The sequence below is a fragment of the Atractosteus spatula genome, chromosome 13 (assembly GCF_055471065.1).
Source record: "Atractosteus spatula isolate fAtrSpa1 chromosome 13, fAtrSpa1.hap1, whole genome shotgun sequence".
NCBI lineage: Eukaryota > Metazoa > Chordata > Actinopteri > Semionotiformes > Lepisosteidae > Atractosteus > Atractosteus spatula.
Window position 1 is genome coordinate 42165496 of NC_142718.1, and position 24891 is coordinate 42190386.

The following is a 24891-nucleotide window of genomic DNA, read 5'->3' on the forward strand; positions in this document are numbered from 1 at the left end:
CTGAATTTCAGCTTTATTTTCCTTTAGAACAGATAAACATTCCTTTGACAATAAATAAATAAAGCTCATACCATACGAACCTTTTCTATCCTGACAAGGGCAGGTTGTGGGAATGCTCCTACTGTAGCTAAACGTCTGTGCTGACCTTTCTGTCCAGCTGTGAATTCATTCAGCCCCTCACAGCAATCTGTTTCTCTACGAAGGCTATGTACGTCCTCAGGCCAGACCCACTTTCACTGTTCTAGGTGCTTTTATGTGATATTTTGTACATATACTGCTTTATTCTTTTAAATACATTACAATACAATATTTTACTAATTATAAAATCTCAGTTCCTCTCTAGGAAATATAAAAGAAGTAACTACAAATCACAGTTGAGAATAAAAAACAAACAAACATTATTTTTTATAAATAAGAGTCATAGGATTTCATACTACGCAGTGGAAGACAGACCCGAGCTGTCAAATGTTAATATGGTTTTATCTAGTCTATAAGTCAAGTGAAATAAAATGGTGCTTTGTATTTGGACATACAGACCCATTCTTGCTCCAGAGTCCCACTGGGAACCTGAACCCACAACCCTGAGGTCCGTAGGCTAGGGCTGTAATCACTATGCTAACATCGCTCTGCAGAACATCTTAGGATCTTCAAAAGCCACTGTCTTCTGTTGGTGTTGTGAAGAATCATTGCTGCTAAAAGAAGTAAACCAATACTTTTCTGGGCTTTCCTGGGTTCACAGGAATGTCCTATGCTGACAGGTTTAAAGAACTCATTCTTTAAGTGGAGAACAGTGAAGACTAAGAGGAGAACTGATACATGTAATCATAATCCTCAAGGGTATCGATAAAGTCAGCCCAGTGGACGTCTTCAAAATCAGCAGTGAAACACAAAAGTACGTGGAAGTCTTTTTAAAGCTCGGGACACGCACTCCTTTACACAAAGGGTTTCTGGTGTATGAAACAAGCTTCACAGCTGCGTTGTCAAAGCTGACAGCCACTCTTATTTCAAGAAACAGATGGATGAGATCCTCAGATCAATTAGCTGCTGGCAACCTACCAAACTGGATATGCTGAATGGCTTTCATTTGTAACCCTTCTTATGTTCTTACAGAAACTCAAAATAAAAATAATAGGTATTATTTAAAATAAATTCATCTCAGAGAAAATGTGCCACAGAATTCAAAATGTAGAAAATAAAACAAAAATTCTTCTCCTGAGCTTTCAACCCAGACTAGACTCAGATGTACAGTATTAATGTGGTGCAAGACATTGCAAAGAAAGGAGGTTCATCAATGACAGACCCACTAAAGGTCTGGAGATAATACCTGCTCATATCACTTGATTTAAACGCTAAAGCTAATTAATTCTGCATGACACGAGAACATTAAAATGTGATTATTCTTTTGCTTTCACACATTTAAACACATGACTGCAGAACTGCCGTCTACAGTATAACTTATCTTAATTGGACCTAAAATGCAATTCCCCATTTCATGCATTGTGGTCAAAGTTCCACTGAGAGAGCCCACCTACCCACCTGATAGGAAATACTACATTTGGTCCCCCATTGGATAGCAGCTTTCCTTCAATCCCTACTTTTTCTCTCTGTAATATTTACTGTACAAATTCCCAAGTCACGTTGTTTATCCTTTAATAATAACATCTAATGATTAATCACAAACTTGCTCTTTTTTTACAAGCATTTTCCCATAGACCTAAGACTGCTAAGTGTTGTGCATCAAAAAAAAAGCAAACGCATTCTATTGCCATATATGCACTTAATCTTTTTTACTCTTTTTCTCAGCTGTTATCAATTTAAACCCAGTGAAAACTCCCACACTCAGTCCATTTGAACAGTCAATTTTAGTATCTCGGGGCATCTGTAGTTATTCTGCATCAGCCACAGAAGCAGAACTAACAAGTTAAGCTCTAACTGTAAGTCTGCATTGGGCTGGTAAAGCATACATCAAACAGAGACAGTTAGTCAATATTGGGGTATGGAAAATCAACAAGCTTTTTAAAGGAGCAGCTTATATTTTAATATTGGGCTGACAGTGGCATTCCTATGCCCGCACCATCTCCTGGGGCAAAGATTGTCATTTCTCATTTGTAGCATTAGGGAAAAGGGGCATTAAAAAAACTGTCAGCAAGGCACCTTTGCATGTGGAATATATCCCTCTGTTTTGGATTCAATGTGACTCTTGGAGGAAATACAGAAAATGCCACAGCAAATGATACCTCCTCAAGCACATGAATATATTTGCGGTAACCTAAATTTAATCCAAAATTTAATAATTCGATATGAATCACAGACACTGAGCATGCACAATTCATGGGTGGGGAAAATTATTTCTTAGTCATTCTGAAATGCAACTATGAAAATAACTACCATGAGTTAATAATAATCCCTAATTTGTTGTATTTATTGCACTTTCTTTCCAAAAGCATTTTAGATATAAGGGGACCCCCCCTCCTCACCACTGAAGTGCAGCACCCAGACACAACAACATCAGCCGTACCACAATTCAGATCGGGTGAAGACGTTAGAAAGGGCTTTACTCAGTGAATTAAGAGAGAACTTTAGTTCAATTAGTCCTGACCATCAAGACTATCACACATAGTAAGATATTGTAATAAACAATTAGTCAGATTCTCAGTTTAAAATCTTATCCAAAGGCTGGCACCTCATACAGACCAGTGTCCCCTATTACCATATAGGGGCATTGTTGATGAAATTCTGCTCCTGAGGCAAGAGCACTCCCTACTGGTCCACCAACACCACATACAACAGGTCAGGCTGCAAAGTGATAATATCACTGTCATTTACATAAAATGGTCATTTAGAGTACATTCAACTTTTCAAAATAAAGTGCACTGTACAGCAAAATGTACCCGATAAAATATCCACACTTGCTAGCAATCTGCAAGATGTTTTTTTCATAAATATGTGCAATAAACAGCTTTTAGTTCAATAAAGCAATGTTTGGAATGTTTTATTTTGTTTTGCTCAACAGACTCAATATTTAATTGCCAGTTATTAGAATACCATGAAAAAAACATTCTTACAGGAAATGTCAAAGAAAATTAGGTCAGTACAGTAAAACTGTAAAAAAAATCCATAGATGCCTAGAATATCTGTACAAGATCTGTAGATCTTGAATGAGCACACTCGTATAGCATGATGTTGTACTGTACGTAATACTTATGCAGGCACCTAGTCCAGATTAATTTTAAAATAAAACTGTCCAAGTTTAATCTTGAGTGTTCACAAGATATTTGTTGGGGAAGATATTGTAATTTTCTTACAACAGAATACTACTACTGAGAAATAGCTAGACTTTGTACAAGCTCTGCAATGATGAAAGATGTATTTTAAAAGGAGCTTCTATATCCTCTGTATTATTTTCTTGCTAATGTCATTTATACTTCTTTTCACCTAATGTACCAATATTGGTGGTTAACACACAGCCTTCAATGTAATATCGTCTGTGATATCATGCCAAATTGTTTCTTACAGCTGTTATTCATTATAGATGGGCAATATGACTGATGTGGTCATAATATTAATGTAAAACTGACACAAAGATGACATGCATCATTTCAGATTGCATTTTAAAGTACACTTTTCACTGGCATGTCACTAGCAGCTATATATACATGTCATTTGACATCAGCTATAAACTATTATGAACCATATTTGATAGTAGGTTTTCACTGTTATCTACTATACATTTATCTATACTGTATATCGTTTTCATGCCATAAGCGCTTAGGATATCCATGTTTGCATACTGGAGGATGTGAGATTCAGTGTGGCACAGTTCTGGAAAAGATCTGTTTACTTTCCCATCTTTGTTAACCTCTTTTAGATACAGTAGAAAGAATATTCAAGGGATATTAATCTCCAAAGATTTTGAGAACATGAAAAAAAGTGTCTTGTCCATGTGTATGTAAATATCAGAAATAGATTTTTTGCATGGACATGATTGTAAGAAAATGGATTGCTATGGTCTCTTTTGTTTGATTGTTTAATTGTACAGTGCCATGAAAGGGTCAGGTATGCTGGATAGCCTTCTCTCATTTGCTTTTCTTATATTCTAAATTAAGGTTTTTACTATTATACTAAACCATGCAGCTATGACAATATTTCCTGAATTATACACTTGCTCATTGATTGACTTGCATATTTACTGTACTTCCACTGTTTTAGTTTCTCAGTTACATTATATTCATATCATCAAAGAAATGATAAATATATAGGAGAGGATTTTTTAGCTTCTACACAAAGTATTTTAGAAAGGAAGAGAAAGGCAAAGCAATGTAACGTGTTCTTGCAGATTTCTGTTGATAATCATGTGAAAAGTTTTATCGCAGACAGAATATAAAATTGCATCCCATGGATGCCCAGAGCCACAGAGCTGCAGACAGAGCGCACATGGATTTCTTGCAGCTGCGTCCACTGAACATTGTGCAAGCAGCAGGCAGCTGCAGAGGTGGTTACATGAAGTTCAGTGCTGTCCATCAGTCAATGCAGATGGAGTCTGTGCAGAAAATGGCACACAGGTGTTTGGAAATCTCACCCCCACACGCACATACAAGTCAGCAATAATTAAAGTGCTCAACACACTCCACACAGAGGTCCTGGAAACAGACTACATAAAGCAGTTGCTAAATATAATTTAGGTTCTAAATATGGTTTCTCTTGAAAACATTATAACTAGAAGTACCATGTAATCAAACCCATTCCATCTACTGTGTTTTTTAATCAATGATTCACCATTAGCTAAGGCAAGCTCAATAATCTTTAGTTATATATGAAATGAGAAATTGAGGATTCTGTCACTTGAGTGTAACTGGAAAAATCCCGTGATCCACAGGTGAAACTTGTATTCCCATCACCCAGACACGTCTGAGATTTCAGTGATGAGAAGGATCACCTTGGCTAAAAGCAGAACTTATGGATAAGGGTGAGGCAAGGTACAGGGCAGCAGAAACAAACTCATTATCTCCCCAGTACTGGTGTTCTGGTTTGTAATCATTCGCTAAACATAACATACTATAAATACATCAGGCAGTTTTTTTTTTATTTGAATTCACTGAACATCATTTCAGGAAACTTTTGTAGACTGAACTGGGGGAGACCTACAGTACCAAATGTAGCTGACATGAGTCATGAATCTGATAAACTTTCACCACACCATGCCAGTTGCCACCAAACTACCCATACATGGTAGAATTTCTATTCTTATTATTTAAAACCACAGCATGAACTGTAAATAAGTTCTTGATGAAAAAGGTTAACTATTCTGTTGTTTTTCAACCAGGGATCTACTGATACTGGATACTTTCTGGTCATTACTTTAATATCATTTGTGTTTCCTACAGGCACAGATAATCAACACAGGGCTCTGCAGCACAGCCTAAAAGAATGGGGTTTTATGGGAGAAGTAATTTCTTTGGAGTCTCAGTGGTGTGATTGGGGATCTTGTTAAATATGGACGCTGTCCTCAACTGATATTTAACCCACTCCAAAAGAAAAACAGTTTTACCCTATAAAACAATTGCTACACAGCACCCTTGTTGTGTCACAGTTATAACAGCATATTGTTCTTGAATAATACATTAAAATAATATTCAGAAATACTGCTGCATGTTTTGGTAAAAAGGAATGCATTTTAAAAACAAGTATTTGTGGCTTCAAGTTTCAAATAAAAATGATAGATCTTTAAATCTAAATGTTCTTAAAATAAGAGTATTCATTTGTGGTTTACCTCCATCTGAAACAATGCAGTGTGTCATTTTTTAAAAACATTACATTTATATCTAGACACAATCCACATGTATACCGCATATTTTTATGTTCTTAGTGATGTTCATAGTAATAACATTAATACAAATATTAGACAGATGTTAAAAAAAGCTTTTTGGCAATCACAGCTATATGTAATGATATTGCTAGAACTTAAGCAAAAAAAATTTAAACAATATATCTCATTAGCATTTTCTCCTATGACTAATTAACCCTTTCAGCCAGGGATGAATGGGTTGATCAGTCACAGATCAGCCAATGATCTCCAACTGTACTATACATACAGTACTCATTACTCAGTACTCAGTATTCATTGTAGAAAGGAAAATATTTCCTCAATTCTTTTCAACAAATAGGTCTTAATGGTGCTTGTGAAAATGCTATTTGGAGAAGAGAAGGGACTCTACTACAAATTAAGTACTGTAGGTGCAATACTATTTGTAAAGAGTAGGAATAAGACACATAAACATTGCTCTTGTGTGCACAGCATGACATTTTTGGACAAACTTGGGACAATACAGACCAGACAGGAGAAGAGATGCTTGGGGTTTTCAAAGTGTCCCTGGTTGGTAAGTAAACATTAAAACTGCTCCAACAAAGAGAATCTTACCCTTGATAATGCCCTTCTCCTGCAGTGTTTTCATTGAAGGTCTCCTGGAAATGAACTTCTTCAGTCGGTTTTTCACTCCATTTTTATCAGCACTATCTGAAGCACTGTAGTTCAGCTTGAAAACTGAAAAGAATAAAAATAATAAAAGCAGTCACATTTAAAGAAATAGAAATCAAAACACAAATGAAGTTAACCTAAGTAAAACACACCTGAAGAGATTCCACAGCCAGATCAATGTACCCTTTCCTCTTTCTTTTCAATTTCAATTTTGTTGCTTAATATAAACATATTTTTTTGCAAGGATCATAAACTTCTGCAGCCCTTCATTTACATCAGCCGACACACACCAGCTCTGTGGTAATAATATTTCTCCTTCAAATCTAAATGCATGTATTAAAACAGATAACCACCAGTTATATTGGGGATTATTAATTGTTAATTTCAAAATAAGTATTACATTGTGTTTGTTAACCTTCTCTGTACACCATAACATGGTCCCTGTGAGGTTTCAATAGAAAAGAATGGTCAAACGAATTAAAGACTTGCCTGAGGCCTTGAGACGTTATTTTAGATTTACTGCCTAGAAAATAAATTCTAACTGACAATGCTAATTTGAAATTGATTGATACAATCTTCATGATCCGTGTTGTGCTGAGGTCTTTTGTATAACTCAGTGGAAAAGAGTGACTACTAATAGTCTTTCAGCTGTGTTTCTTCCAAATGTAAATGAAATGGATTGCAACTAAACAAAGTATGCTACTGTAGGAACCGCCAAGCACAGCAATAGTAATCATAATGGTTAATTAGAAATTGTTAGGTCAAAAATATTAAAGGAAGGTAAGGCAAACTGTAATTTCCATGCATGCTTAAGAAATGGTTCTGTGTTTCATTGCACATGATATGTAATTAAGAGAAATTTAAATTCAGTGTACCATAAAAAAAATCTTTGTTGTATCTTGTGTTGTACCATTGACTATTACACATAGGCTACACACAGTTACAGGGTACTACTATAAAGACAATGGTGTTGATCTGTACTGCTTTTTATATTACTAGTAATATTTTATTTTTAACTGATCAATCTAAAAATTGTCTACTTTTTAAAATGGATTTAAATGGAATGTGGTAACATTCTGTACAAACTGTACAATCTTGATCATTAATTTGATCATTACACGGTAGTTATTGGCACCTTATAAATGGTTTAAATGCTTTGATGTCATCTCAAGACCAAATATTTTTTATGATTTATTTTAAATGAATTTATTCAATTTATACGATTATCCAATGTGACTTACAATACATTCAAAACAATACATGAACTAAAATTTTAACACTGTAAAAACTTAAGTTGTGCTGGTATCTTTTGACATCTGAGGATCAAGTTCACAGACGTATGGTTAACTGAAGATCACTTAAATACAGTACAATGTCAAAAAAGCAATGGTCCAATATATTCATAGGCTGCCCAGCACGAATTTCACACATTTTGCATTATTTATTTCTATTTTATACGTAGCTAATTTTGAATTACCGATTATTTCTTTATGGGCCTGTCATATCTAGTTCTTTAGGAGAGCATGATTTCAATCAGCTGGCTTTCAAGTAAGGGTGTCTCAGCTCAGTTGAGTGGGGGATCTAGTAGGTTCTCCCTCAACATCAAGCAGTGTGAAAGCAATCGCACTCTTAAGGAGAAGAAATCAAACCGGCTGCCTGGTGCCCAATACTACCTTACTCTTTTATCCTTACTTTCTATTCAATATAAAAAGATACAAAAGTAGAAATGGCCACAATCCCCCCAAGAAACTAAAGAATGAATGAATAGGTTTCTCTTAAGTAGACTGCAGAAATACTGTAATCAGTTCAAATGAGAGACAGAAATTTGAAAATAAAAACCTAGCCTTTTAGAAAGTTGTGGGTGAGCTTCTTGAACCCATACAACTAGTGTATGCAGAAAATGTGAAGAGTATACTGTATTCATTCAGTCTTCTCTTAATTACACTACTGCTAAAACATCCCCATGGAGACAAAAGAGGCAACGAAGACTGATAAAATGGTTTGCTAGGGACTGCTAACAACTTTGGAAATATGCTGCTGTAATGCAACATTAGCTTTCCTCAGTAAGGTTTATAAATTGTGTGGCTGTTTTACACGGCAATGGTAAATTAACTAAAGAATAAACATACTGTAGCAGGTACAGCAAGCCAGATTGAAATAGACAAGTCTTTGTTTATAACATACAATATTCATAATGAGATCAAGAGGCACTTCTGTGAGTGCTGGAAACAAGCTACCTGGCTATGTTGTTGAAGCTAATACCCTGGCTTCTTCTAAGAAACAGCTGGATGCTACTTACTACCATATGGGCTAAACATACCGTTTGACCTTCTCTCATTTTTTAAACCTTATGAACATCTTTCTGGGAACCAACAGGTGGATCAACACTTTGTATTTGTGCATCGTTAATATTTAAAAATCTGTCAGGTAAATAATAATAACTTCCACATATTTAGACTTTTAGACATATTTAGACATATTTTTTACCCTGGAAAAAATGTAGTCTCTAGGCAAATAAATAAACATTTGCAGCATTTGAGTTTGTTTGCAACTGAACTCTGAATTGGATCACCGTAAACATATTATACATGATGTCTAATATCATTTTAACAAGTAATAAAATAAAGCTGATCCTGTACTGCACAACGGAAAAGAGGAATTGCAGATACAGTCCTCTGATGCACCTTAGCCTGAAAAGGAATAAGTTTTTTTTGACTTATTGAAAGCTCTGTCATTCCTGACAGGAGAGTTAGTGCCAATTGAACGAGAGGTGCATCTCTCTCTGATGTCTGGGCACTTGTGTTAGAGTAAAGTAACTAGCTCTCTTTTTGTCAACACAGGGCCAGGGGATGTTACCTGTCACTGGTCCATAAGGAGTTAATTCTGTCTCTGGCCTGTTTTCATTTTCAGGCCTCTTCAAATAAAGGCAAGCAGATCAAGCATGTAACTACTTTTTTTGCCTGAGGATACTAGATTTTTGCAGGCAAATTAAAGTTAAATATTTTAGATAAACATTGCAAAATCAATATCTTCAAACAAACTTTAACTATACAGTATGTTAAATATTTAGCTGTGTATGTGAAATATTTGCCAATGAAAAACGAAAATATCTATGACAAAATAAGCAATAGTAAATGATGGAAAAAACATTATTATTTTTAAAGCATCACTGGTTGGATGACTAATACATTATATCAATTCATACACCTTCTATCCCATACTGTCACTTGTTCCTTAATTATAATGATTTTTAGAAATGTATTTAGAATATCTACTCTTTTTTCTGTGAATGAACGAACACCTTGAATGAATAAATTACTGAACTGTTTGAACTAAGTTCTCTGATAACCACAAACTGAAACTTTTGAGACAGTAACTTCAGTAAAAGAGTTGTCTTCCACCAGGTTTTTTAACAAAAATCCAGGCTTAATTTTTAAATTATGATCATATTTCAGGTTGAAAATCTTCAATATGCATGCTCATGTTTTTTTCTTTCTGTACAAATTTCATTAAATTTATATAAAGTGAAAATTTAAAAAGAGGGAAGCAGGTGAAAAGATTCAAGGTGCTTTCATCTATTTACTCTCCATTTTATACAGTATGTACAGTACAGTACTTGATGTGTCAATTTAGAATGCTGTTTACCAAGCCAGGTGCCCTTGACAACACAAGTCTGAATAGGCCTGTTAACCCTGCTTCCTGTTTTGTTCTTTAGTTGTTCATGTGAGATGAGAATGAGACATTTATGACAGGGATGCCATACTTGCTTTTGTGGCGTATAGTGCTCAGAGACCAGAGAACAGGCATGTCCATTAGCAGCCAAACATGTTACTAGCCTGTGACTTTCACAGTAGACCCCGTGTTGTTCAGCCCTATTGATGACAGTTGTTCATCACCATAACAAATTTACCTGTAGTACATCTGTTCAATAACATGGCAGCTCGCGTGCTACAAACATTTAATCCTGATGATAACTTTGTGAATTTGTAGCACTTAGAAGTGGTTTCATCTGACACTTGTGTTTTGTTTTAATTTAAGTTATTTTTAGAACTGTTCAATAATATCTTTAATAATATAATTCTGATCAGCAAAAGGTTGTTCTAGAGCTTCATATCTATAAATGAGTAACAACAGTGAATTGAAATGTTTTACATTTTTAATTGTAATTACTACTAAAATATAAAAAGTGTATTTTTATATCATTTTTTATTATTTGTTCTGGAACAAAATGTGGAGCCATGTGTATAGTCTCTTTTATCTGTGAAAATAAGACTTCAACCTGGTATCTGTGGTCAATGAGCAGCACAGATAAAATAATGCATAAAAATTAATGAGAGATGGAGATCAGGCCCTTAATTCCATGTTATTCTAATAAGACAGGGATTAGTGGGTGTTTACATCATCAGATTTGTAAAAATCAGTTACTGTTGGGATTATTATTATTTGGGAAAATCAGTTACTGTTGAGTATTATTAATTAGACAAATTAATAAAGATGAATCTGTAAAAAATAATAGACACTGCTTACATAATATCAAGTCACATAAATAAATTGTCACACGTTAAACCATGATAACTGTTGTCCTTTTATTTGTTTTAATATACAGTAAGAGAAGAAAAGGGAGATGGGTGGTTCCTTTTATGACCGTATAGAATTTAATGCTGTTTTTAATAAGTTCTAACTATGATGGGTTTTACATATCTCTTTTTCAGCAGCAACACAAACAGTGACTACAAATTTCTTCCAATAGCTGTTATTTTTCTTTCAATTTATAAACTCATGATCCCATGAGTTAAGCAATAATTAATTACCACCAGGGTGCACAGGAGTGCTTTTAACGTATGTTGTAAGCATTGGCTTTTTTGAAGAACTATCAATTAAAGAGTTTCTGAACTGGACCAATGCGTATTGACAGTGCGTGTCAGGGTAAAGTACTATTGATTGCTTCACATCATGTGTATGGCAAAACCAATTTATTTCAAGTGCCTCCACTTAGTTGAAATACATTTTAATAGTCTTTGGCCTTGTTTTAACACTTGAATCTATTCCCCAGCACGAATTGTAATTAAAGGTAACCTTGTTAAAAAAGGAAAGAAAAAATACTTTGTATGTGAAAGCTTTACACTGTTCATACAATCCAAGCAAGCCTGCAGTTTCTTCAGTAACAACATTTTTCATTTTCTTAAGCTGGTCAATGGAATTGAACATTACTTTCTACCACAGCAAATCCTAATGTAGAATACTCCAACCTTAGATCTATAGTGTTGAAAAACTAAAGCATTTATTAATGCAGCTAAACTGTACTGTTTTCTGGACCTTATTTTTCTATCTATTATTACCATATCATTTATAATAAGGAATACAATAGCATTAACTAGAGACTGCCACATTAAAAGATTAAACTGAAAAATTACTTCAGAGATAAGCATGCTCATAAATTATCCCGGTGACTTTTGTCATTATCCCATTAGTTTAAGACTTAAGTAACTCCAAGTGACTGCATCAATGCTTTTAAAGTTTTTCATTTTAGATTTTCTTTCCTCCTATCGAGAGCTGAGCATGTTGAAGAGAATATGAAATGGAAGATTAATCATTGTGACAAAGAAAATTATCCCTGTTTATTTATGTCATTTGTCTGCGTTAATCACACAGAAAACTCAAAAGGTACACGAAACAAAGGATAGCTGTATTCTTGCATTGCTCCTTTCTCAGTCTGGAGGTAATGTACTGTAGTTCGGTACAATGCCTTCTCTGTCCTGGACATAAAACATAACAGTCTAATCTAACTTCCTGGTGCAAATCATAGGCTTAGTCCTAATTTATTAGTGCCTTCCTCTAAACGTGATGTGTAGTACCAATGAATGTACATACAGCCCAAGAATATAACTGTTTAAAATAAGATGAGTTAAAAAGCCATAAACTGATACCAGCTACTAGATGTTTTTTGGGCAATGTTTTGGCAACGTCACAGCCCTGGACACAGTTAGTATAAATGCTGAGCCTCTGTTTAGGATTCCTTGACCATGCTGTTTACTGGAAGAGCTTTGAGAAGAGCCAAATACTGTAGGTATTTAGTGATGGGCCCAGCTAATGTGGACACAGCCATACATCAACTCAGAGAAATGTCTGCAGTTGGAACTGTGGGGACAAAAGTAAAAAAAAAAGTATTTAAAAAATATGTCTTCAGTTCCATTTATAGAAACAGTACTACCTGTGCTGTATAATCAAAACTAAATGTTTAAATATTTTTATTTTTTATTTTTCTGGGTGTGTGCCACTAAGCCATTGACAGAGCCATCTTTAATTTCAATATCAGTTCCAGGAACTGGACTTAAACAGCACTTTAACAAGGAGTTAAAGAACTATTTTACTGACATTAATAATAGAGTATTTTGAGATCCATCTGTATCTGAGTTTGTACAAACTATCTGAACGGTTTATTAAAGAATGAGAGAAAACAGAGGCATACAGGAAATATTTTATTGTGTCTCTTGTCACCATAGTGTGCGTGGTCAGACCCAGGATTCAAGCTGCCATGTCCCCAGCAGTGCCAAGCAGAGACAAACACTAAACTTACTGACCGCTGTCTCTTTGCCACAGGGAGTGTGGAAGCTCTTCAGAAGGAGGACAGATCACCAGGTAGTGGTGACCTCAAGGGTGACCTCTTGTGCCTGTGCCAGGGTACTGGCTCTGTCTCTTCAGAGAATGGAAAACGTTTCCATGAATGAAGGAAGTATGAATGTGGAAAATGTCCAGATGCACTATTAACGGCAGTAATAATTTTCAGATTCAATGGTAAAAGGCTAACAATATGACAACAATGCAATGCCTTCCAACACAGCCAAGCCAGAGAATTTCTCCAAATGCAGCTCTAATCTTTGCACATGCTTGACCTACGTACTGTACAACCTTAGTGTTACAGTACATGTGGATATAAAATAGCAGATTCCTGATCAGAATGAGCTATAACATTCATCAAATTAAAAAGGTAGACCAATTTTTAAAAATACTAGTCTAGCACCTCCTCTGTGACTTTATACTTTTCTTGTTCAGAGTCCTGCCTTACCTGTGTGATCTACTGTATACGTGGATACGTCATATTTCAGAATATGTCTTCATGCCTATAAATATGTATGTGAAATGAAATTAAAACCTTACTGAGTACAGTACATTCAGTAATACGATGATGACTGTAGTTTTACTGTAGCTCAACTGGGAAAAACTGCAGCTCCATCCCATCCCAAAAAACTGCATATTTCATGTCACTTTGTTGGTCTGTTTTTAAATTGTTATCTAATAGGTCTGTGTCAAATAAGGTGCTACAGAGTTTAGCCAGTGCTCTTCCTGTATAAATGCTAGAAAGTCACATTGCAGTTCCAACACAGCTTCATTTGACAGGCACCAAAATCATATAACGTAAAAAGAAATGAAAGAACTGCTACACCGATGGCAAACAACCTTATTTATCTTTTATTTTGTGTTGCATTATGTGTTTCTGTATGCCCAACAGAACATGTAAAAAGTAAAGAATTTAGACATCTGATTAGTTTACACAGAACCAAAACACTGCCTGAGGTTATACATTACAGTGTGTTGACTTTAGTTATTAGGAAAAGAATTCCCATGATTCAGAAAGGCATTTGCTTTTGTTTTCAGTGTGTGTAAACAGTCATGGTATGTTTCCCACAAGTCTGATGAACAACTGGCCCCTTTAAACATCACATTTTTAGATCAAAACAGCCGTTAAGCTTATCAGCCTTTGAAGTGATTCCAAACTAAAAGAAAACTGTTATAAACACCTCTGATAAGCTCTAAATATGTGTTACAAGTATTTTAAGGGAACTACAATTAAGAAAAGCAAAAGAACTAAACTCTTTTCAGAACACATTGTTACTGATAAAACAATGTTAGGTATAGGTTTTGATATCTTATTTGGCTGATTTAGTATAAGCCCAGTATCATCTCAGAAGAAATTATTTTGATTTCAATACCTTAAACCCAGAGCCCAATATACTGTAGATGTCACTAACCATTAATTATCACTACATTTCTATTATGAAAGTTTGTATTGAGGGAGACAGTTTCTTGCCATTTTTTCTACAGTCATAAAATGGTGTTATGTCATAAATACTTTCTTGAGTCTTCTCAGAAAACGTGTTGTTTAGAAATTGGTAGAAATTAGTATACTTTTGAAGGAATTTAAATGTGTGTTCAAATGCACCTAGAAAACAAGCTTGTACTTGCAAAACAAAATGAGTAGAGGTATCAGGGGAAAGAGGAAGAAAGAAACTGATTAAGGTAAGGGTTTCAAAGCAAATACATCTTAAATGATGTGCAAATTACTTTAGTATTAAACATGACTGATGAAAAGAAGATAATCCCTTAAATATCTGACAAGTTCTGAAATGCCAGGTTTCCATCAAGACAAGGAATCACAGAAAAAGCCCACAGTAAAGGGACCAATTGAAACTGATCTATCCACAGAGAGGATGTGTGATATGACTTTCTTTTGATGAAACCCACCTCAAAGTAAATGCTGGTTACAAAGCGATGCAGTAAGCATTTACAGATCACAGTACCTGCCTTTATGCCACAGTTCTCCCAAGAGCCCTGTGAGTAAGCCTTTCCTAATCAATGACCATGGAAAGGCTATGTTTTGCTGACAACTGGAAATTAAAAAAAGCTAAGAAAAACAAGGTTGAGTCTACTTTATGGAGCCTTTTAAAATAAGCACAGTAACAAGGATGATGACATCATTTACCTTCAATAATGTTTTTCTAGCTTTTAAATGAATCCAGCAATTTTAATAAAACTGCAGTTCAAATGTTGAAAAAATAGGACAAAGAAATTACAGAGCAAACTGTAAATTCATTTAAGATTAAATGATGATCCAGTTACAGTATATTTCAATAAATACTTATTTTACAGTAGAATTATAACTAGTGATGTTTATATAAGTATGTCTTATAGGGTGCAATTTTTATGTTTATCACGTAGTTTAGGAGCAAGAAGTCACTATACTGTAAATTATAGGAATGGATATTAATTAGCTTCACTGTATCACAATGCTGAACTAATTCATCATGTATACAATATCAGAGGCAGCCCTTAATACAGGTCATTATCAGGGTGTGGCTAAATCTGACCAGTGAAATAGGTTATTTATTCAGCCATGCTCATTTTCTGGTTAAGGAGACTGGCTTTCTATTCACATATTTTTAGTGCACTGGTGATAACAGAAATTAAACCTGATATATTCTATAAATTTCATGTTACAATCACATGCTTATTTCTTCTATGATCAGAGATAGAACAAATATTTGCTTTAAATGTTTCTCAAAGAAGAAGCTGGGTCTATTCCCAGTGTACTCTATTCTGCAAATAAAAAGGAAGCGGATCACAAGAAACCATGTCCCTGCGGTGTTCTGAGCTAACACACCTGAGTGGACACTGTTTTTATGAAGTCCGGTGCCCTAAGGCCAGTTCTCTCTATTTGTGAACACAGGAAGAAGATGTACAGTAGGACTGAACAGGGGATTGAATGAATGATTTGTGGAGCAATACTTAGTAGAAGACAATACAAAGTCACAGCACAACAATGGAAGTGAGAACAAAGCTATGGCAAAGACTAATTTATGATGGATGAATATTTAAAATGTAGTTTTAGAGACTCCTATTCACTCCTACTTCATTTTGATTTTTAGTCATTCAAATATAAAACTCAGCACACTTAAAAAAAACACATACAATTCTAGTACAGATCCTGCTGTACTAACTGGCAACATACAATATATGTAGACGTAGAGATGTAAAAAACTTTTTTACACTTTTATAATAAGTGTAAACAAATTAGCCAATTGGTCTTTTACACTTTAGAGAAACGACTTTTTTCCTTGTCTCAGAAAAAAATCTGATTGTGCAGTAACATTATAGTGAAAAAAATGTGGTGCTTATCTGTATGACGTGATAAATGGGTTTTATATGCTGCTTTTAATGTGGACAATATAAATTGCTCAAAATCCATTTTTCTTATTTAGGCATGGAAGTCACATGAATAATTTATCTCTAAGGATAGACATACTGATCATTTTATTTAAAGCTTACACGTTATCAGGTAACGTGTCCAATATTTCTCCCGTAAAGCTGCACGAAGCTGGTTTAAATGCCTCTTTGTGTTATGCTTCTGTGGTCTTGGATATGTTTGCTGGAATTAGAGGTCTTGTAGAATTGAACTGTGGTTTGAGAAACATGTTGCAGTGAACAAAGCAAAAAACCTCATAAAAGGCATAATTTTCGTGAATAATGTAAATACAATGCAAAGATTATAAAGGTGAATCTTGAAGAAGAGGTATCATAACAAGTGAATACCTTTAATCAATACTTTTATGTCTATCATTATATACGGTAATGCATTGTTAATTAAAGACACTATTTGGAAATGACTAACACATATATGATAAATTAGAAAAAAACAGAAGAATAGCTGATGTACAGTATGTGACATAGTAAAGGGAAAAAATCTAATAAAGCTATTAATAGTGTTATTTTCAATCAAATAAAACTTCCAAAAACAAAACAGCAAACTCTGGTTACTCCAGTAGATTCTAATTTGCAAGGATGGATAATAATTCCGCTAATTTTCACACAACTCTCTTTTTCACATAACTTAAATAGGAGCAAATACCAAATGCATCTCATGTCCTTTAGGATAGGGACTTGAAAACATATCTCAGTAACAGGTACAATTAATTGGTGAGCTGCTGCCAAGGAGAGCTGTATAATAGTTAGGGATAACAAATGGGCTGTGGGAGCAAATTGTAAACACAGAGACAATCAGAAGGTAAATGAAGATGTGATTTGAATAATAATCAGAGTAAAACACACAAGTCTGAAGAAAGCAGAGAATGTATCGTCTTGTCATTGCAAATCAAGAAGCGAGGTCTCAGGGGAAGGGGATGGAGAGACTTTGAGAGGTCACATACCAAACCGATTCAGGAGGTGCCTGCTCCTCTTCTGGTGTAACTCCAAACTGCAGCCCCAGGCCTATTCAGAATTCTAATAAGTACTTTATGACCAGTGAAGAGATACAGAACATTGGTTCTACTGTATATCTTTATTTGTACTCTGAATTTAATTTGGTAACTAAATGTACTGTATGTCCCTTTGGGATCATTCAAGAAACAAGCAGGTCTGGAACTGATTCTCTGCTGGCAACCAAACAAGTGCAATGGAAGGAACTGCCCCCTCTTGTGTTTTCCCATTCTGCACATCGTCTCCTGACAGATCCAAATTTCACTCATCATACCTGCAGCATCCCCAGCCACACGACACGCCACAAGACCAAAATCATCGAAAGTTAAACCTTCGAAAACTGTTCAGTAGTTCACACTACCATGTGTGAAGGAGATCAACTGAAGAATTACATGTCAATGCTATTAATAACTCTTTCCATGTATTGCTGTGTAGACAGCCAGCAGCCCCACTATGCAGCAGGTTAGGTGGAGATGTAAAAATTTACTTCTCCTGTTCAATTAGGAGGTAACTTTTGGGAGGCAAGGTCGTACAATACTAGGCCTGTGAACTTAAGCCTGGTCATCATCACCAGTACTCTTACTAATAGTACCATGGAGTCTTTAATGACCTGGTAGTTAGGACTTTGCTGTGAATTCTCATGAAGAGTATTAGACCTCCTACCACACAGTGTTCCCAATCACTATAATGGGACATTGGATTGAAACTTCTGGAGAAGGGGTGAAATGGTGGCTCTGTGGCTAAGGCTCTGCGCCTATGGCTAGAAGGTTGCTGGTTCATATCCCATGGCCAGCAGAGGAATCCTACTCTGTTGGGCCCCTGAGCAAGGCCCTTCACCCCAACTGCTCCAGGGGTGCCATAGAAATGGCTGACCCTGTGCTCTGACCCCAAGCTTCTCCATTCTTGTGTGTGTCATGACGAGCAAGCTGGAGTATGTGAGAAGACAAATTCCTAATGCAAGGAATTGAATATGGCTAATAAAGTGATCTTAACTTATAGTGAAGATCTCCCATACCAGTACTGAGCAGGCCAGCCTTGCTAAGTGTCTGATCAGGCTACAGGGTGGTAATGCTGATGTATGTTTAATGTTATTTGTAAATGATTATATTATAACATTTTGAGGATATAAAATTTATTAGCTATATGCTAAAATACTAATGTTCAAATTAAATAAATAAAGCAACTTATTCACTGAACACACCCAGTTCCAGACCAATTACAGTTCATGGTGCTGGTTTTCTATTGGACAGAGGGAGAAGCATCTGGTACATAACAAGCTTCAGCAAGGCCCTGTGCTGTGTGATTGACAGGTGAGCTAAGGTTTTGGCTTATTCTGGAGCAAAACATGTTTCTACTGGCGCTTGTCCTGACGACACCTGTAGTGACACATTCCACATTCACAAACACTGTTAAGTCCAGCTCTCAGGACTTTTAACCTAATAGCTTCAGCTTATCCTCAGAGAAAAGTACTTACTATTTAGAAGAACTGCAAACCAATAAAAAATTCCAACTGGCATTTACAGCAGCAAGTGATCAAATCTATTATATTGATGTATTTAATTTATTTGAGAAATATATTGTACAAAAAAAGACAACAATGTTGATGATCACTAACTAATGACTGATGAGAACAGGACAAGATCAGCAATTTTCATCTTCTGTCTTTTAAAATCATTTTATTGTGTTTTCAAAAATACAGAACAACAAAAGGGACATTTCTCTGTTGACTATGGAAATGATGAAGATGCACATCGATCTTAACACCAAGACTATTGCCATTAATGGCTTTTTTATCAATGGCCCTATCATACAAGCAACGTGCAATTTCTCATGATCATTTATAGATAGATTTATTTCTATAAATCCAGCCTTTTTCCTGTGTATCTCTATCCTCTATTTGTAATCTATATCACTAAAACTTATATAGATACATTTTTTGAGAAAGCTCAATAGTACCTCTTAAATAGTGCCTTATTTACTTATTTAGTATATATTAAAAAACTTCAATATCTGTAAGCTTATCAGATTCGTCTGTAACAATATGTTCACACCAAATGTTCTCTGTATTAAAAAATGGACATGGCGGCCCAGACCATTATCCTCTTAAAATTTCAAAAGCATTTTTACCCAACAAGATATTTAATTATTATTGTTCTTCATCTGCTTTCAATGCGATACAACTGACTGTATGATATCATCATTTACAGCACGAGCTCTGTCCTCCTGCATCATTTCCTGCTTTCTCCTCACTGCTGTGCACACCTGGGCAAGCCACAGTCACATTGTGTTCCTTGTGCAGTACTTTTCAGCACAGAATTACTGTCTGTTTCCTGTGTGAGCCAGTTAATATGTCCATGACGGCCTCCCTCAATGTTTTCTAAATGGGGGGTCAGATGTCACTGATCATAACATTATTGCTTGTGTTCATATTACTTACATTTGTCTCACCTGCTGAAATATAATCTTGCTATAAGAGAGCTAAAGGGAAGAGTAGATGTGGTCAGATCCTTATAGCCGATATGTCTTAATATAACAGTGCTACAGGACCCATTCAGGAGAAAAAAAACACTAAAATATACATTCTACAACTCATTCTAAAGCATATTAGTAATATTGAAAGGAGAAATATATACAGTATATTGTTTCATCACTGTGGAATCCTACTCTCTTCAATAGTTCTGAGATTTTGTATCATATGAAAAGTCTAATGACCTTTTTACATCATGGTTGCTATATTTTTGTTTCTACACGGCAAGATTTCAGACAGGATTGAGCTGACCCACACCTAATGAAACCGCCAAACATACTTGTGGGTCAGCGATTTTAAGCATTTCATGTGGATTTACATAATAGGCAGAGATTTGCATAATTGTTGCATGACATATGCTGACATGTCACTCATTAGCATATTATCATGTCACTTTTTGGTGAAAAATTAATTGAAGTCAACATTTCTCCCACATTTTATGGGTACAAGTTAATAAATTTCAATATAATGCACAGAACAATAGCTCTTTTAGCTCCTTAGCTCTATTAGCTCCATTGTTTAAGAAGCAAATAATAAACAAGTGCAAACAGGGTCATTGTCTAATTTGTCTAACTAATAATTCTCTCTTTTTAGAATGAGCTTCACTCTGCAGCACAATTAAATGTTCGATCCCCGTGATAGCATGAATTCAAATAATGCTGCCGTTTGCTAATGCTCTGGCATTAGTAGCCAGTCATGATTTGGTTGCAAATAGCTTGGTGCAAATAGTTTACAATGCTGCCATTCTTCTGCTTCTTTTTTCAGTGAGAGTATTTTTGAAAGGCATGTGTGACAGATTGATTGGTCATTTGAGCTGTTGAAGCAGCACATGTGTGGCTGCTCCATGTGTAGTGCTGCAGGCGCAGTGCCCACCTACCTGTCTCCCTGCAGTATTGCGAGGCCTGTAAACAAGCCCTGGCTAAGCTGCGCTGTTGGTGTGCAGCTGACTTACCCAGCTGTCATTACCTCAAGCCCAGGTGGACCTGATTCGTACGATCAGAGCCAACCCTCATCTGGGTCAAATTCCACAACAACATGTATTTAATGATTTTTACATCTGAAAAATGAGGCACAGTTGTATCCTGGACATAACTTTTAGTTTCAGTGTGACTTGCTAAAGTATTCTCTAATAAAAAAAAACTTTTGCAGCAGACATGAGTTAAGCACTAATCTAATATTTTTTCTAGAGTTCAATAGCTTCAGATGAACTTGATCATGTTCGGCTTGAACCAGATCACCTGGGGAATCGACAGTCTGGCCGTGAGGACGAGGTGCTGCAGGGGCAGGGATGGGGACAAGGGAGAAGTGCTGAGGCTCCTGGAGCCAGGAACGAACTGCATTTCTACTCCGCTGGGTACAGCCCAGAGCTTTCAAGAACCCCAGGAAACAGAGAACTGACCCGAAAAAGAGGAAATGAAAACCCAGTTTTGCATTAAATTTACTCATTATTCAATGCTAAACTTCAGGACACTCTTTACTAATAAGCCGTTTTAAACTACCTTATTATGTGAATATATCAATGTCAACTTAAAAAAAGTTTTTTAGCTTTTCTAATAGAATTTTGAACTACCTGTAAAACAGAGTGAAACAAATCGTGTCCAGGTGATACTGTACTGTACTGTATGTGTGCACGCATGCTCTTGAAATACAGTGTAAATAAATTGACTTACTTAGTGACCTTCTGTGTTCTGGTTTGTGCTCTTTGCTGACAGGTGACTCAGATCCACATCTGTTCAGAAACTCTGTGCTTGAAGATTTACGGATAGTAGAGTGCACCTTCCCACTCTTTGACTAGAAAAAGGGATATAAAATAAAAAATGTCTCTTTTAAACAAAACGAAAACTTCCTCCATAGAAAGTGATCACTGAATACACAGACAAGAATGATGTGCAAATGACTAACTGGAAAATAAAAATGATGTGGGTTTTTCCTAAAATTAGCTGAAAATGAAGGTGTATTATAGTCTTTGACTCTTCAATGTCACAAGTACTCACCTCACACTCAATTGCTTTTCCAATCGCGTCATGCCATTTGGAAATTGTGGAATAACTCTCTGCCTGAAGAAGAAACTCATTGCCAGAGCCAGTTGTTATCTGCAAAACACAGAATCCTTGACATCTGTTCAATGATCCTAATAAATTGTAAAGAAGTACAACATTTTCCATTTAAAAACGGAAGGCAAAATCATGTTATGTATTGAACATTTTAATAATCTAATCTAATTTGATTTCTTTTCAAGAAATACACACAATGCACAACCAACGCAAACAAGGTTTAGGGAAGAGAGGTACAGTATTTTGGCACAGAAGATTTTGAAAGTGTCGACAGTGAAGGGTCACTATCAGATTTCACAGGTATGGTGCTGCAAGACTCTACAGCCCATTTTGTGAAGCCAGATCTTCGAAGTAAGAGAGCTTTAATCAGAAGATCCCCACATTAAATAACATTACAAAAAGATTAATCACATGCTGCCAACATTTCAGGGTGTTTTTAACTGCCTTGATATTAATTTAAAGAGATTACAATAATTCAGATTTTGATATGTTTTAAGAAGCTAGAAAAAGGTGCCGTAAGCATCAAAACACAACAGAAAGTGTCATTTAATATTGAAGAAATAATCATTATTACAGTTAACCTCCACCAGTGTCAATGGAAAACCCCCGTGTACTCAAAATGAAAGTATGAAAGTCATGCCACATGCCTGTAGAGTAGTGTGCTCCCTTTGTTTTGATGCTGTATTTGTGTGAAATTGTGTGAAATTTCTGAAAGAGGCACATAATGCATGATCATCTCTTTCTGCTCTCTATATTTTCTTTGTTTTGTCTTATTTGTATTTTGTATTTATTGTAGTAGAAAAAAATGCACCCCAATTTCCTTTTACATATCTCAAGAGGTGGATTGGTAAGTTAAATTATAGAACAGCTGCACTGCCATAAGACCTAGAATACATACTGCATGTTTTTTAATTGTGTTATTGCAGATTGTTGTTGCTTCCAGATCTTCAGAGTATAATTTTATACTTCAGGAACATGAAAGACTTCTAGCTTGGGTGCATAAAGGAGAAGAAGAATATTTATTAGGCCACAGGTCTTCACTCACAGAAATCTGTGGAGATATCAGGGTGGCCTGCGCTAATAGCATCCCACATCGCTGCCTTCCTCCCTCTATCCAAAGCTCCATCTCAGCAGCCTGCTTGTGCTTTACTCCCTATCAGGCGTGCGACATGAAATCGGAGTTCCTCTTGTGTGGTAGCACATTATTCACCTCGCAGTGTATGTTCAACAAAACAACAAATACAGTCTCCAGTGTCTGATTTTCAAAAAGAAAACATAATTAGCAAAATATTTGTCATCTAAATATTGAACCTGTTTTGTTTTCTGTCAGGGTGTCTGGCAGTGACAAATGGCATTACTGCACCGCTAGTAAAAACTCTTCTGGAAATAGCGATAGTGAGGTCATCATTGTCACCTAACATTGACTTTAGATAGAGACACACTACTATTTACCAGCAAAAAAAAAACAACTTCAGTGCAAATGATCATTCTCATGCTATTAACACAGCAAATGCACAATATTTTGCTATTAATAAGGTTACTTCAATGATGGTTATAATACAGCCAAAGGCGTTTTGTTATGTTTAAAGCCTTAAATTCATTTCTCATTATAAGGTTACTTCTCGCATGAGGCTGCATACCTTGGTAACGCCACTGGATTAAACTGCGTTATAATCGCCTCATTATGAAAGAAAAATGTCTGGCTGCTAAAAGCTGAACTCTAATGATGGTGGAATGAATTTCCAAATGTGTCCACTTTAACTCATTTGAAATTATGTAATTATTAGAGATATAACCATTCAAACTGAATGCACACTAGTCTGTTTTTCATATGTGCTAATGCCATTGGCATAGTTTTGCTTTTAGAGACTGACTGCATTTAGATCAAAGGCTAGCTTCTGGTCCTCTGTTGCCATGAATTCTTTCCAGCTTCCTTCTAACCTCTGATACAGACCTAATGAATTATCTGATTGAGTTACATATTTCAACCAATTTAAGGCCTTTAAAGGTCTCCATTAGCTGATTATATTGAGTGGACATAGAAATGTTTGAGATTATAGTAGTTGTGCAAAGCTACAGAGCTTCGTTATGCCTTTTTATTCATCCGATTTCATGGTATGAATAAACACGAGGCAGTAGGATACACAAATCTAATACCGCTCTGTTCTCTTTGCTGAATCCAGTTTACAAGCCTAATTTCTAAAAGGAAATAACCCCTGATGAGCCAGAGAATGTGAAAATGCAGAACTAAAGTGCACCCTCAGCATTCCCATGGCTCATAGTGAATACTTGCTCTTAAACGCCATAAACCTGAAAAGTGTTCCCAGTAATATACATGGAGTTTATAACAGGAGTTCAGGAGGAAGGTTAAGTGTCCTAATCTCTCTTCTGCTTGCCTTGTATATACAGTAAGCCTCGCACTAGGGCTTCCCTTCGTGTATCTATCCTGCATCCCTCCTGCCTTCCCTTCTCTATTGCAGCAGCTCCCTGGCTCATTCCTTGCAATAGTGAGGGAGATTTGACAGCCTTTCTTCACGGCCAGGCTAATGTGTACAATAAGTAGTCTACTTGTCTAAGTGCTCCATGCTTTATTGATAATGTTTTTACACAGAATTCAAAACATATACACATACTATATAGACATACTGTAATGCAAAACCACAATGTTATAAAAGAGTAATATGATATGTATAATAATATGTTAAAGTAAAAACTTTGACAAGATTGTCTTTTAATTTGAAAATCTGACAACCCTGTCCTTCCACTGGTGATGTGTCATCAATGGTCTGCTGTACAGGTGATAG

At 35.7% G+C, this 24891-nt stretch overlaps 1 protein-coding gene across 1 annotated transcript in view; it reads right to left on the minus strand.

Moving 5' to 3' along the window:
* Positions 1-24891, minus strand: part of arhgap15 (Rho GTPase activating protein 15) — a 193078-nt gene that overhangs the window by 80794 nt on the left and 87393 nt on the right. Inside the window, exons 7-9 of the mRNA XM_088931037.1 lie at positions 22028-22126; positions 21704-21824; positions 6419-6541 (exon numbers count right to left, since the gene is read on the minus strand). Of these exons, the coding sequence (XP_088787163.1) occupies positions 6419-6541; positions 21704-21824; positions 22028-22126 (343 nt within the window). The remainder of the gene's footprint in view (positions 1-6418; positions 6542-21703; positions 21825-22027; positions 22127-24891) is intronic.